This window comes from Monopterus albus, unplaced genomic scaffold (genome assembly GCF_001952655.1).
Source record: "Monopterus albus unplaced genomic scaffold, M_albus_1.0 scaffold20.1, whole genome shotgun sequence".
Classification (NCBI taxonomy): domain Eukaryota; kingdom Metazoa; phylum Chordata; class Actinopteri; order Synbranchiformes; family Synbranchidae; genus Monopterus; species Monopterus albus.
In genome coordinates this window covers 548,113-560,928 of record NW_018127900.1, presented here as the reverse complement: position 1 = coordinate 560,928, position 12,816 = coordinate 548,113, and the positions used below count along the sequence as shown (strand labels likewise).

At 41.8% G+C, this 12,816-nt stretch overlaps 1 protein-coding gene across 5 annotated transcripts in view; it reads right to left on the bottom strand.

Moving 5' to 3' along the window:
* Nucleotides 1-12,816, bottom strand: part of aopep (aminopeptidase O (putative)) — a 75,714-nt gene that overhangs the window by 24,882 nt on the left and 38,016 nt on the right. For all 5 annotated transcript variants that reach the window (XR_002274429.1, XR_002274428.1, XR_002274430.1 and 2 more), the window contains exon 14: nucleotides 12,718-12,804. Coding sequence is in view for 2 of the 5 variants with exons in the window: in XM_020593742.1 (XP_020449398.1) it covers nucleotides 12,718-12,804 (87 nt within the window). In the remaining 3 variants the exon portion in view is untranslated. The remainder of the gene's footprint in view (nucleotides 1-12,717; nucleotides 12,805-12,816) is intronic.

Genomic DNA, 12,816 nt, shown 5'->3' with positions numbered 1-12,816 from the left:
TCACATGTTAGGAGGAAGCCCCTCTCGTACTGCAGCACTCATGCTTTTTAAAGCAGGAGTGGGAGAGTTTAATAAAAGGTACAGCAGTAATGAGAAGACCCTATAAATATTAAACCTATAAATGCCATAAGTGGCTTAAAATAAATACATTCATAGACTGTGGGAATATCATGTTACAATCCCATGGCAAAGAGACATAAAACAGCCCACTGACATCATAGGTTTTGTAAGCCAATTTTGGGTAACAGTTTGGAGCCCTCACACACACAAACAGACAATGCTGAAAGGTTATCTGTGAGTCACAACTTTCAACTTGTGAAATAGAGCTGTCTATGTGCTATCATCTCCTCAAATGATGTCACACCTGTTGCTGCCGCGCCACGGTGATGATGTCACAGAGAGCTCTGGACTCAGACTGATGACATTGGCGATGACCTACAGCTGCGAATGCCTATCTGTAATTTAATCACTGATTCATAGTTTGTTTTCGATGTGAAAATGAGTTCCTCAATAACCATGACATCTACAGTACAGAGAGGAGAATGAGGGTGTATATCTGTGGCTGTCGCAATCAGTCAGGAGCTTAACGGGGAATGAAAACATACAAAGAGCTTTTGAGAGTCAGTTACAGTGGGACAAAAGAGAGAAAAGAAAATTTGACAAAAAGCTTTTGAAGTTTTGACCTTGAAATCATGTCTCTAATGTATTTTCTGACACAAACACATGCTGTCAACAGGCAAAGTGTCACCAACACGAGCACAAAGATAATGGGGAACAAATAATTATTGCACACAAGCAGCAGAGCCCATTTGAAAAACAAACAGTGCCATGTGCCTTATCTATGCTGTGTCAGTCAAGTGTGCTAGATACATTTTTGAGCTTGTGCTATTATATACAGTATATGCACAGGACAGCTACAGTCTGCCCTCTACATAAAGGAATTATGTGTCCGTCTTCATGAATATCCAATATTTAACCCAGTCTATGCCCATCATATTTGTGTGTGTGTGTTTAATCAGCTGCTGGATGTTAGCATGAGTAGCCCCTAGTAGCTATCAGCCCCCACTATCATCATCCATCTTGGCCTTCAGAAGCACAGGCTCTGGCCAATCAAAAAGCAGCATGGGTTACAATGGGGTTGCGAGTCAGGGGGTAAACTGAAAAAGCATACACACTAGACCCAGCGATGGGGAATGACTACTCACCCTGAGGGGGAAATCAACTGGGCACACAAAACACACCTGCACAAAACAAGTTTGTAAGTACACATGTGCACATATTTTCAGCGTGCATGAGGCACATACCCTGCGGCTCATCAGTTAGCTCCTCTCCACTGTTTCAACTGTTGTTTCTCTGTGCAGCCGCAGAAGACGGGGCAGTTGTTGAATTCTGTGTTTAAGCAATTTGGCATTGATCATCAAGGCAATTAACAGGTTTTCTCTCCTACTCATCACTGCTCTGACTCATAGTTATTCACACAAGCACACACCTCCAAAACAGGGGGAGATTAATTAATCTCTGGCACTCAATGCCTTGACGCAAGCCACAAATCTAACTGTCCCCAGTGGATGCCTCCCTCGCCTCCCTCTTACCATTCCTCCTCCTCCTCCCACAATCCGTTGTTCCATTCTCAGTGGAGACAAAAACAACTCCACAAATACATGCACATTTCAGATAGGGCTCTATTTTTGGGGAAATCTTTTTTGCCCTCTTCTTCTCAGTTTTGGAAAGCACAATTCCCCTCTAGGACACTTCTTGTCACTTCTTGTGCTAAAGCTGTTCTGGGAAGGTTGACACAGGCCCTGGCCTCTTCCTCACTGTGTTGCCAGCAGTTTCTTTTTCACCTGCCATCTTCACCAGAAGGGTATAACAGGCCTCCTTAGAGCCATCTACCCTCAGTGCAGGTGCACAAACCAACCAGTAGGAGTCACAACAGGGGACTGAATCCAGGTTCTGGTGGTTGCTAGTGAGTGTTTTGCCCCTGCACCACATGTATGCCTTTGGAAGAGAGGGGCCTTTGAAACAGAACTGGAACAAAAGGACTGCTGTTTGCATGCGAGAGAAAAATATGTAGCATTTGTGCTACAGTGACACATCCAAACAGCTGGACGCCAGCTTAGACAAAGAGAGGAGGTGAGGAGAAAGGAGGACAGAAGCATACTGGCTTTGGTTTGTAACCACACATGGACAAACCAATGCCAACAAACAAAGACTTTTCTAAAAGTTGTCTTAAAGGATAATTCTATAAAACTATTAAAAACACATCAGTGAATCACATCATAGCACTGTGACATGTTCCTTCATTACAGTTTATTTTAGTCGAACCCACACTGTCTTCGTGCCACAAATTGCTTAAACTATAGCACCCTGATGTTTTAGGAAATGATTAACCATTTGTTAAAAATAAAAGCATATACTCATAACCTGTTTAAAAAAAGCCACAGTCCAGCCAGAACACTTCAAAGTATTGAGAGATGGACTAACATGTTGCTGTTTCTTTCACTTTCTTTAAATATACACATTCATTGTAACCGACTCGTCACAGTAAGGCTTCAGACCAACTTAAATAAAGCAACATGTCGATATAATCTCACTGATTTACATGTTCTTCTTTATTTGGTGCAAATTTTTCCTATATTGCACTGAAGAGTTTCTGTGTCCTGTGTTTTGTCTATATCCTGTTTCAGTGGATTTTCTTTCTGCCAAAAACAAATTTCTAAGGGAAATACTGATGTCCCAATCCAAAATCCTCATTATATTGGAATTTAGTTGAGCCCTGATGCTCAAGACAAACACATATGAACACTCTCACAGTAGATTCAGTTATCTCACTCAACTGCCAAATCACTGAACACATGATGAACACACACAATGTGACTAAGGCTGAAAATAGCCAAGGACCCGGGTTTAATTTCCCTATGTCATTTGTTCTGGCGTGAGCAGTCTAGGGGCCGTAGTTACATATTATCCCGGGGGTGGGGGGTGGTTAGCCACTCTGCAGTTTCCTTTACAGGCTCATGGATAAATATTATCAGTGGTGTGTGCTGCTCTTAATTATAATTATTACTAGAGTTAATAGGGCAAAGAGACACAAAGACAGATATACACACACGCACAGGGTCAAAAAAAAACTTTTGTCAGCTCATGCAATTGAATGTTGGCAATTTTAGTGTGACATTTAGTAGCGGTTAGGTTTCTAAATGTCAGCCTGCACACTGACGGCAAAAGCACGCACGCACACACAGGCAGCTTAGATTTGTCCATTCAAACCAGGTTTAGCTGGGTCACAACAATAATAAGGGTAAAACACCAACGTGCATGGGGGATGACCTCAAGTTTGGAATAACATCTGCCTGCTCCTGAATGATACACCAAGAGTAAATGATACAGAGCCAGAGTGGAAGAGAAAACAAGGAGGAGGAAAGATGGGATGACTATGGCAGAGGGAGTCGAACACAAAGAGGGAGTGGCAGTGGAAGAAGAGACAGCAGGGAGAAGCTAACGCAGGCGGCGCCATGAAAATGAAAGGTCATGTTCAGGAAGAGACTCATGGATTCTCCTGTTAAAAGACATAAAGACGTATTTGTCTGTCTGTCATGTGTTTGTGAAGTCTATACGTGTTGTCTCCTGTGTGAACTCCAGGCTGTCTAGGTTTAAGCACTCTGACAAGGTATGTGTGATGGACTGAGTCTGGATATCTGCTGCACAGAAGAAAGGCAAGAAGACACCACAGACACAGCAGAGACTGAATAAGAGAGAACATCAGAGAGACACACAAATGGAATGAAATTCAAACTTGTTGTTTACTCTGCATTAAAACTCCAGGAAGATGACCCTTCTGTCTTTTTCCTATGATAACCCCGGAGTTGAAGCTGTCACCTGCAGAATGGCTGCTGGCAACAGCTGAACCTATTTTACATCTGTCTGTCTGACTTTCGCCATACTAGATTATACCAGACCTGGAAAGAATATGACAGCAGTTCTAACTTCAAAGAAGCCAGAGCTTTAAACACCTCGGAGGTTTTCTCATAAGGAAATTTCACAAACAAAAAAATTTGCCAATTAATAGATTAGTTGAATCCAGGGTTTTCCCTACCATAGAAAGGTTTAGGCGTTTCTGTGGAGTGCCTTAGCCGAATGAAGGTGACATATTAGAATGGATGTAAAAACAACTGTGAACTCTGTGCGCTGCAAAACAACAGAGAGGTGACTTGATCTCAAAATGAAATGTAAGCTGGCAACAGGAATGACCTGTCAAATCAATAGTCAGCCTTTGGGGGAAATCTTTGTGCAACTTTTCACTGTGTGAAATTCCACTGACAACTATACTGACAATAAATTATGTGTGATTTTTCAAATGCGTCCACTGTATTTGGGGTTTTGGCTCTAACAGTTTAGCTTACAAGGAAAAATAATCATATAGCAGAAATATATTTGTGACCTCAACAGATGAGGAAAAGGCATCACAAGCCTCAATAAAGTTATTGGTTTCATGTTCAGGGGTTTCTATAATCTTTTTTTCAGCAACTATGGGCCTACATTAGTGTGTGTCCAAATGCATGTGTCCGTATATGTGTGTGGGTTTATGACAAGGCCAACTGTATCATGGCTGTCTGAGTGTACTGTCGACTCCCCGGTCATTACCAGGAAAGACAGATGTTTTAGCACTCAGTACACGGCATTCATGCGTGCACACACAGACACACAAACAGAACGTTACGTACCAGACCAATGAAATCTATGAGGTGACACCTAAATCAGGTTTTATGTGAAAAGCATTGATTCACTTCCCACCACTAAAAAGCCAGCTCAGTTTTACAGCCCAGACCGATACTGAACACGACTCTACACTAAATATCTCGCTGAAGTATCACCAGGTTTAACACCAAGACTTCCACGCTACAGTGCGTTTCATTGCACTGCGTTCCGCTGAACATCTGAATTTGTGTTTGAATTGGTTCCAAAATGAACAATGTGTATTTGTGTGACTGACAAAGTGCAGCGCTTGTTTTGTACCTATTGAGGCAGCCATATTCACAGGCTGGGTTCGCTCTCTCTGTGTCCCTGATGTGTTTTCCATGTGTTCTGGAAAGACAAACACAGCTGCACTTTAATGACACTCAAATGCCTCTGGGATTCAGACCGCATCTGTATATGTGTGTGTAAGGGTGTATGTTCTATTTGACCACTTCAGTGAAAAGCAAAGGAGCTACTCTTGCTCTGTACAGCCTAACTACACCTCAGTCTCCACCCAAACTCCCTACTGCACCTCAATGCCTGACCTGGCATGTGCGTCTTTTTATGTGTGTGCGTGCATGGGTGCATTCCTCAGAGAGTCAAGAAGCTCTAAGCGGCATTTCTCAGCAACTATGCCAGGCATGAAATAGTTTGTCAGCATCGTCAACCCTGACTTGTGATCTGCTTACACCCTCATTGTTACTGTACAAACACATATACATACAGTACACACACAGACTGCAGGGGGTCCCTGGATGAAATGAGACAGGCTGTGAGCTACAAATGACCCCGAAAACAACACGGTGCTGAGTGATAAATGAGACAAATACATGTTGGCACTATCTTCCTCTCACTTTCTTTCTGTCATGCTCTTCATTGTTAACACGACACAAATGGAGCCGTCTCTCCTCTCCTCCCATCCTCGCACATAAATCTTCTAATACATTTTCATTCTCTTTTTTTTCTAACTTTATTCTACTTATCAAAAGGGAAAACTCCCCATCAGCATGACTGTTAGGAACTCTGGATGATCTTATAGCTCTACAGTAGATTTTGTAAAGGGATTACAATAGACCTGACAGGACTGTAGCATCATGAGACACCAGTCAGACAAAAACACATTTCCCTCTGCCACATACACCTTCACAGACATTGTGTAGATTTTACTTTATACAATAATATCCTGACATATCTTGTCAAGAGTTTTTAGAGTCTTAGATAGTGGAGGAAGCATTACCAGTTACCAGCACAATAAAGCATGTAAACACACACATTGTTGTGTTCTGTATATGTGCCGTTGTTGGATATATGGATTATAACATCAGATTTGTCACAGAACAAAAGAGGTTCAAACATTCATTCGAAAAGGCACACAAGTGGACTGATGACTGAAACGCTTCATTGGCAGGTAGCGCTGCATCAACAGCTTATCGATACAAAGCCAGTGCGAGAGAAGAATGAATCAAAGAGCAGTTGTTCGCCACACTGATCCCTTTATTCCCACCCAGTCTGGTCTCCATAGTCAGCACTTTTTGCAACAGATACTGCAGAAAATGACAAAGCCAATAAGATACTTTTATTGATTTTTTTTTTTTAACTCCAGCTCTGTTGTTTGGTTAGATGCCCTGGACTCACCCTTGATCTCCTTTCTCCTCTGATTCTCACTTGCTCTTTCACCATCTCTCACTCTATCTGAGCTCATGAGTTGAGCCCCGAGGAATCTTTCATCTAGTGTAATCAAAGGAATGCAGTGATCCATTCTTCTGTAGGTACAGTATATGTGTTCTTTCATGTCAGCCTATCTATTAACGCCAGTGTCCTGAAGATGATAAAGTAGGCAGTGTGTGACTCTGTGCTTCTGTTGAACTCTCTTCCAAACCATCTTTCATTTTTGGCACAGCAAAATTGATCAGTGGTTAAATTATGCTATTGGTTAATGGAGTGAATTTAGAGGTTAATACTCACCAAAGTTGAATCTGACATTAAACATTTTTGCAAATTTCTTTCATCCACATGTGCAAATTCCACTGGACAGAATTGATTTCACTGCAAATTTTTTTTTGCCAATTTTAACATTTTGTGACTGAGAATTTACAATGAGGGACTATAGCCCCAAGTGCCTTTTTTCCAACCTCTACCTCCCCTGAACTCCAACCGCTTGTGTCCATGATCATATCCTTTTAATACTCAAAAAGCAAAAAGCTCATGATCGTAGGTGAGAGCTGAAAAGCAGATTTAAGAAACACACCTTTCAAGCTTGTTTCCTTTTTCACCAGGACTGCCTTTTGTAATCCACCTGCTTATCTTGCAACCCATTACTTTTGAATAACACCTCAGCCTTCACCTTCCAGATGATACCAGAGAGTTCGGTTTCATATCTCACACTTCAAGCAGACATGACCCCAGAGAACCAAAGTATCACTCTTTGACTGATTCCCCATCTGAAACCAGACTGTCATGGAAAATCCCTAATCAGGAGCGTGACACTCCAGACAATCCAGCTTCCAGTGTGCACTCAAACCCTCCATCATGATAAGGTGCACATTTGAAGTGGTACTGTAAGGAGTACAGCATAAACATGAATTAAACCTTTTTATTCCATAAGCTCTACTCTATTTTTATCCCTAATTATCTCATTTCAATGAACATTCCTTTGTTGTCTGCATTGTTTACTGTCTGTTTATACTGCTTTTTCTACATTGTTTGCACTCGTTGTTGATGTTAATACTGCTATTTTGTTATATTACACAGCCTTATGCTGGTTTACTGTTTGCACATTCAGAGCCGATGTACCTGAGTCAAATTCCTCATGTGTCCAACACACCTGGCCAATAAACTGATTCTGATTCTGAAGCTCTACATGTGTAGCCATAGCGTATGTGTGCAAAGCTCAAGTCCAGTTTGCATTTAAAGACAAAGCATTGTAGCTCACAGAGCTGGATTCAACCAGAGTAGACTTTAGCTCATCCCCAGTTGGTCTAATGGAAAAAGAAACACGCACACTTTCCTTCCAACCATTTCCTATCCTGATGTGATGAAGTCTGGCCGGAAACAGCCATTTCCCTGAATGTTCCTATCTCTCCTCCGGCATACTCCCTTGTCCCTGATTCATTGCCAATAAATCATGGAGTGAGAGAGTGTGTGTGTGTGTGTGTGTGTGTGTGTGTGTGAGAAAGACAGAGCAGGTAAGAAAAAGTTTAAGAGAAAAGGAGTAGGGGAGACGGAAGGGAAGACAGTATACAGTGCACTTGAGATAGAAAAACAGAGATGAAGGAAAACCAGATGTGTGATGTGTCCTCGTCAACACTGCACAGGGTTGGTGTTCGCATTGCCAAATATGGCTGAGTGTACTTTAAAGCAGTAACATCTTACCAAAGAGAACAACAACACAGATGCCATAAAAACACCATTGCTGAATTAATTGTATGGGTACTAGTCAACCTCTAAATAAACACAAAGAGAGGAACTGGTACATTGCAAGAGGAAAAACAGACAAGGCTGCTGGCTAATTTGCTACTTGAGCTTTCCTATAATGATCAACGATATCTGATACTACACAAAACATCTAAGTTCATGATGGCAAAACACAGATTCAACTCAGTCTTTTACATTTCAAATCAACAATCTCCCGATTGTCAGCTACATTTTATGAGACTCAAAATTATAATAAAGTGCCAAACAACAAACAATTTCCCCTTTGCTTTTTTAACATAATATCCTTACAGAAGCATACAACCAGCAGAGTAATGTATGCCACCGGCAAACCCCACCCAACTGAAGAGGCTTTTGATCATGCCCTCCCTACTGTTTACTCTCCCACAGGGGCTCCAGTTACCACTGCCTCCCCTGTCGAACCATCAACGTCGCACCTCAGCACAACACAAGGGATTTCAGTCATCACCACACAAACTCAGTTCAGTTCTCTGTGTTTTTATATCATCTCCTAAACAGAGCTGGCATCTGTGTCCTTGCGGCACACGTGTGCTAGTATAGGAGCAAAGTCCTCCATGTTGTTTTAACACTAAGCCCTGTAGCTTGACAGACGTAGAGTTTAATGTTATCAATAATACAGAAAGTTGCTGATGCAGACATGCAGTACTTGGAAAAGCTGAACAACAGAGGTGAGGATATATTAGAACTAAGGACAGCCACACCCAACACAGTGGTAATACACAGTGTAGCTAGTAGCTGACTGCACCACTTAACCACTGTTAAACTAAAAGGCAGCAAGTGTTAAAATCATTACAGCCACTGGATGCAACTGAGACCCAAAGTTTATTTTTGACCTTGATCACTACTGGGTCCATTTAGCAGCTATTCTAAGTTTTCAATCTGAGTACTAAGCTCACAAAAATGGAAATTAGAGGCTCTACAACATCAACTGAGCAAACTCCACCAATCAAGTGTCAAAAACTATGTCAGCTTCATGTCATGTCTTCAAAAATTGAAGTTTCCTTTAGATGTAATCCCCAAACTACACTTAATTATCTTTTTAAGCGTAAAATGTTAACCTACAGTATGTATTAAATCAAAATGAACAGCCGTTATCTAATAACCCACAATTAGCAGAAGTGAACCTTGCCTGTTTAGACTCACAGGGCTCAATGTACCTTTTACAGCATGAAGTGCAGTTTGAAGGCTGCTTCTCTAAACCCACTGATGTTGACATTCCCTCAGCCAAAAACACCATACCATCGACCAGGAAGGTGAATGCAAATGAGGAGATAGAGTGACACTGAAATGGAGGCTCAGTCCCTACCTTTTTTTCTGAATCTCTGAAGTTACAGTATTGCAGCACACAAACTTACGTCCCTGCTCTGATATACATTAACCCTCCGAGCCTCCCCGCATAATCGATGCAGAGGGTGTAATCATATGTTTTAGCCTTTACAAGTCTAGCAACTAAGTTTCCATTAGGCCTGGCTGAAAACAATCAAGATGCCAAAAATGAAATAAAAGAATCTGAATCATATCATTGGTGATTCATAATTATGATCACAATGTTCAGCAGAACCATTCTCATTAGTTTGGCGGATATAAAAATTATGCAGCCTTAGATTCAGCAAGGTGTCTGCAGAGTAGTGTTAAAAATAGTGTGGTGCAGAACAATTTTAGCTGGAATGACAAGAATTCAGGACTACACCATTTCTCGGATTTGTTTATCCAGGGGAAGAGCTACGCAAACACTTTGTATGTAGAGAAGTGATCACATCTGCGCCAAAGACACAATATTAAATATGGAGCTAATTTACTTCATTACCATTAACAAATTTAAATTACCAGGTCAGAATACAATTGTAAATATGAGCATTGTATATGTAAGACTCAATATACTATTTTGGCCTTGCTATATCTGCCAGTTGCAACATGAAGCCTGAGATCACTGATCATGCACTCTGGGGTTTTAGGAAAGGTTTAGGCATGTTATCATATCTAATGATCATCTTTGAGTCATTTTACCCTAGAATCCAGTTGACCAGTATAAAACGTGCATCAGACTTCATCTTTAAAGAGCAGAGGAGCCTTTTGTTTTTGTTTTTGCAAGAAAAGTTAGCCAAGGTTTTGCGGTGCTCACAGTGCTTTTCCCCTACAGGGTTTCCTGTCCTGATCAGCAGGGCCAGACGGACCCTCTCATTACAGAGACCACAGATGAAAATGAGAGCTAAATGAGGCCCATTACCATGCGGGCGTGTCTAATATCCCTCTACAGAGCTTGCCACACATACTGGAAACACACGCACTCTGATCACATGTGCGCACACACGTTATTGTACATGTGTAAGCAAAATAAGTCAGACACCCACGCTAAGATACTAGTGAACATTACCCAGGAACTAAGATGAGCGGAAATTGGTAATGAACTCCATTAAACTGACCAAATCTTGGGTTGCTCTGTGGGGGGTGTCTGGCACTTACCACTGCGTGCACATATTCACAAATGATCAATTATATCATTAGCTCTAAATGTGGTCCTGGTTCATCCGAATTCCTGTCCACAAAAAGTATTACCTCCTTTACTCCCACTCTTATAATCTCTTTCCGTTCTTCCCAATTGCCCTTACATCATCTGACTAGTTCTGTAACATTTTATCTCTCGTGTGCGTCTCTTATCTCTTCACATATCCACTCTTCTCTTCATTTTGTGAAATATCTGCAACAGATTCATTGCCTTACCGGAATTCACAATCCCAGCACAGGTCTCGCTCACGATTCAGTCCTCAGCTCGAAAAGTCAAATACAGTTTTATCTAATTACCTTTTCATTTTTGCTCTACTTCACCTTTCCATACTGTCATTCCATCGCCAATTTATTCCTAAAGTATCATCACCATTTCCCTTCCCTTTGTACTTTTCCATCATCACCATTTCCCTTCCCTTTGTACTTCCCTACCAACCTCTGACCGGCAACATTATCATTGTGTGATTTTTAGGTTCCCCTTCCAATTTGAATTGATCTTCATCTGTGATTCATTCCAACTATTCTTCGCCTTCTACCTCCCTGTCTGCCGTGTGTTAACCACCTTCGCCCCCCTGTTTTTCTCTCCTTTTGCTGATCACTTCTGACTGATTTATAGCCTTGCAACAGGCTGGTAGAGGTACTCCTGCCAGAGGAGGGGCTGAGTAGAAACGGGGCTGTTTGGTGTTTGAAGTACATGAAGGAGCAATATAAAATACACCTGGTCCATCCATGAGGCGCACTCTGTACGCAGAAACAAAGGGAAGGGAGGGAGACACACAGGAGGAGAGACGAGAGGGCCGGACCGCAGGGGAGAGAGAGGTGGATTAAAAAAGGGGAGGGGGGGGGGTTATTTTGTGTTTCCTTTCAGGATGGCTTTTATGGTGTAACTTCAAACACTGACCTCCCACACCCCCACCCCTACATCTCCCTGCTCCCTCGCTCCATCCGTGCGTCACTATTGTGTACGGCCAAGTGGACCGTAATTGGCTATTCTTCCATGAGGCTGATTTCAGCACTCTCTCTCTCCCCCCACAGGAAGAGGCCCATTTGCTGCCCCTTAAAAGTATTTCTGTATATGTGTGTGTATGTTGTAGATATGCCAGACGGCAGGTATCAGGTGGTTGAAGAGGGCTGCACTGGCTGCGAACTCTACAGGCATTTCATTCACTGTGTGCACCAAATTACAACACAGGAAACCGATGTAATCTAATCCAGAAAAGTCATGTTCCAACATAACATTTATGAAATGCTCTCTGGATTTCAGGTTCAGCGTAAATATTTATACCTTTGCTTACGAATAAAACTTATTTCACATTTGATGAAAGATACACTAAGTGTTGAAGGGAAAGTTAAAGCACTCAAACATCACTGGACATAAACAATATTTTACAATGAAAAATCTTTTTTTTATGTGTTGGTTAATTAAAGATGTAATGCAATTGCATGTCAGTCTTTGGAGGGAGTTAGCCGTCTGTACTTTGTAGATAGCCCTAATTAACATGGTGCACACATGCAAACCCATCTTTTTTTGTACTGTTTTTATGTGCTCTTAGGTTTGTGTTTACTGGTGAAAAGTTCAAAATGAGAGGGGGTGTGGGAAGACAAGGATGGATGCAACAAAAGGTTCAAGGCCATATTCAGGCTCCGAATGTCAAGGCTAAATGGTGTGTCCCCCCGACAAACACAGACACCATCCCACACACTCACACAGTGACCATGACACTCACAGATACAGTGGTATGTGATGTATACAAAGTCTTGAACAGAAAATATGTGGGCAGAGGAAACCACATACTTCAAGGAGTACAGGGTAAACTGTCCTCACAGACACAACACATACATACATTTAGGAATATTGCACTGTCAGACAAACAAAAATACTGCTGGGATAACTTCTGAGAGTAAAAAACTCAGCTAGACAGAAGATAAAGCTTTCCAAAAGAGAAAGGGATACTGTCAAGGGTTAGATGTACAGAAGAGGGACGGTAGATCGAGACCTTAATACAGCAGAGTACCTCCTACCTTTTTGTAGTTCACCTTGGGCTCTCTTCTCTTCCGCTTTCTGCTCTTCCCCTGATGACTCTGACTGAGGAGAATCCATTTTACAACCTGCAGGGGGGG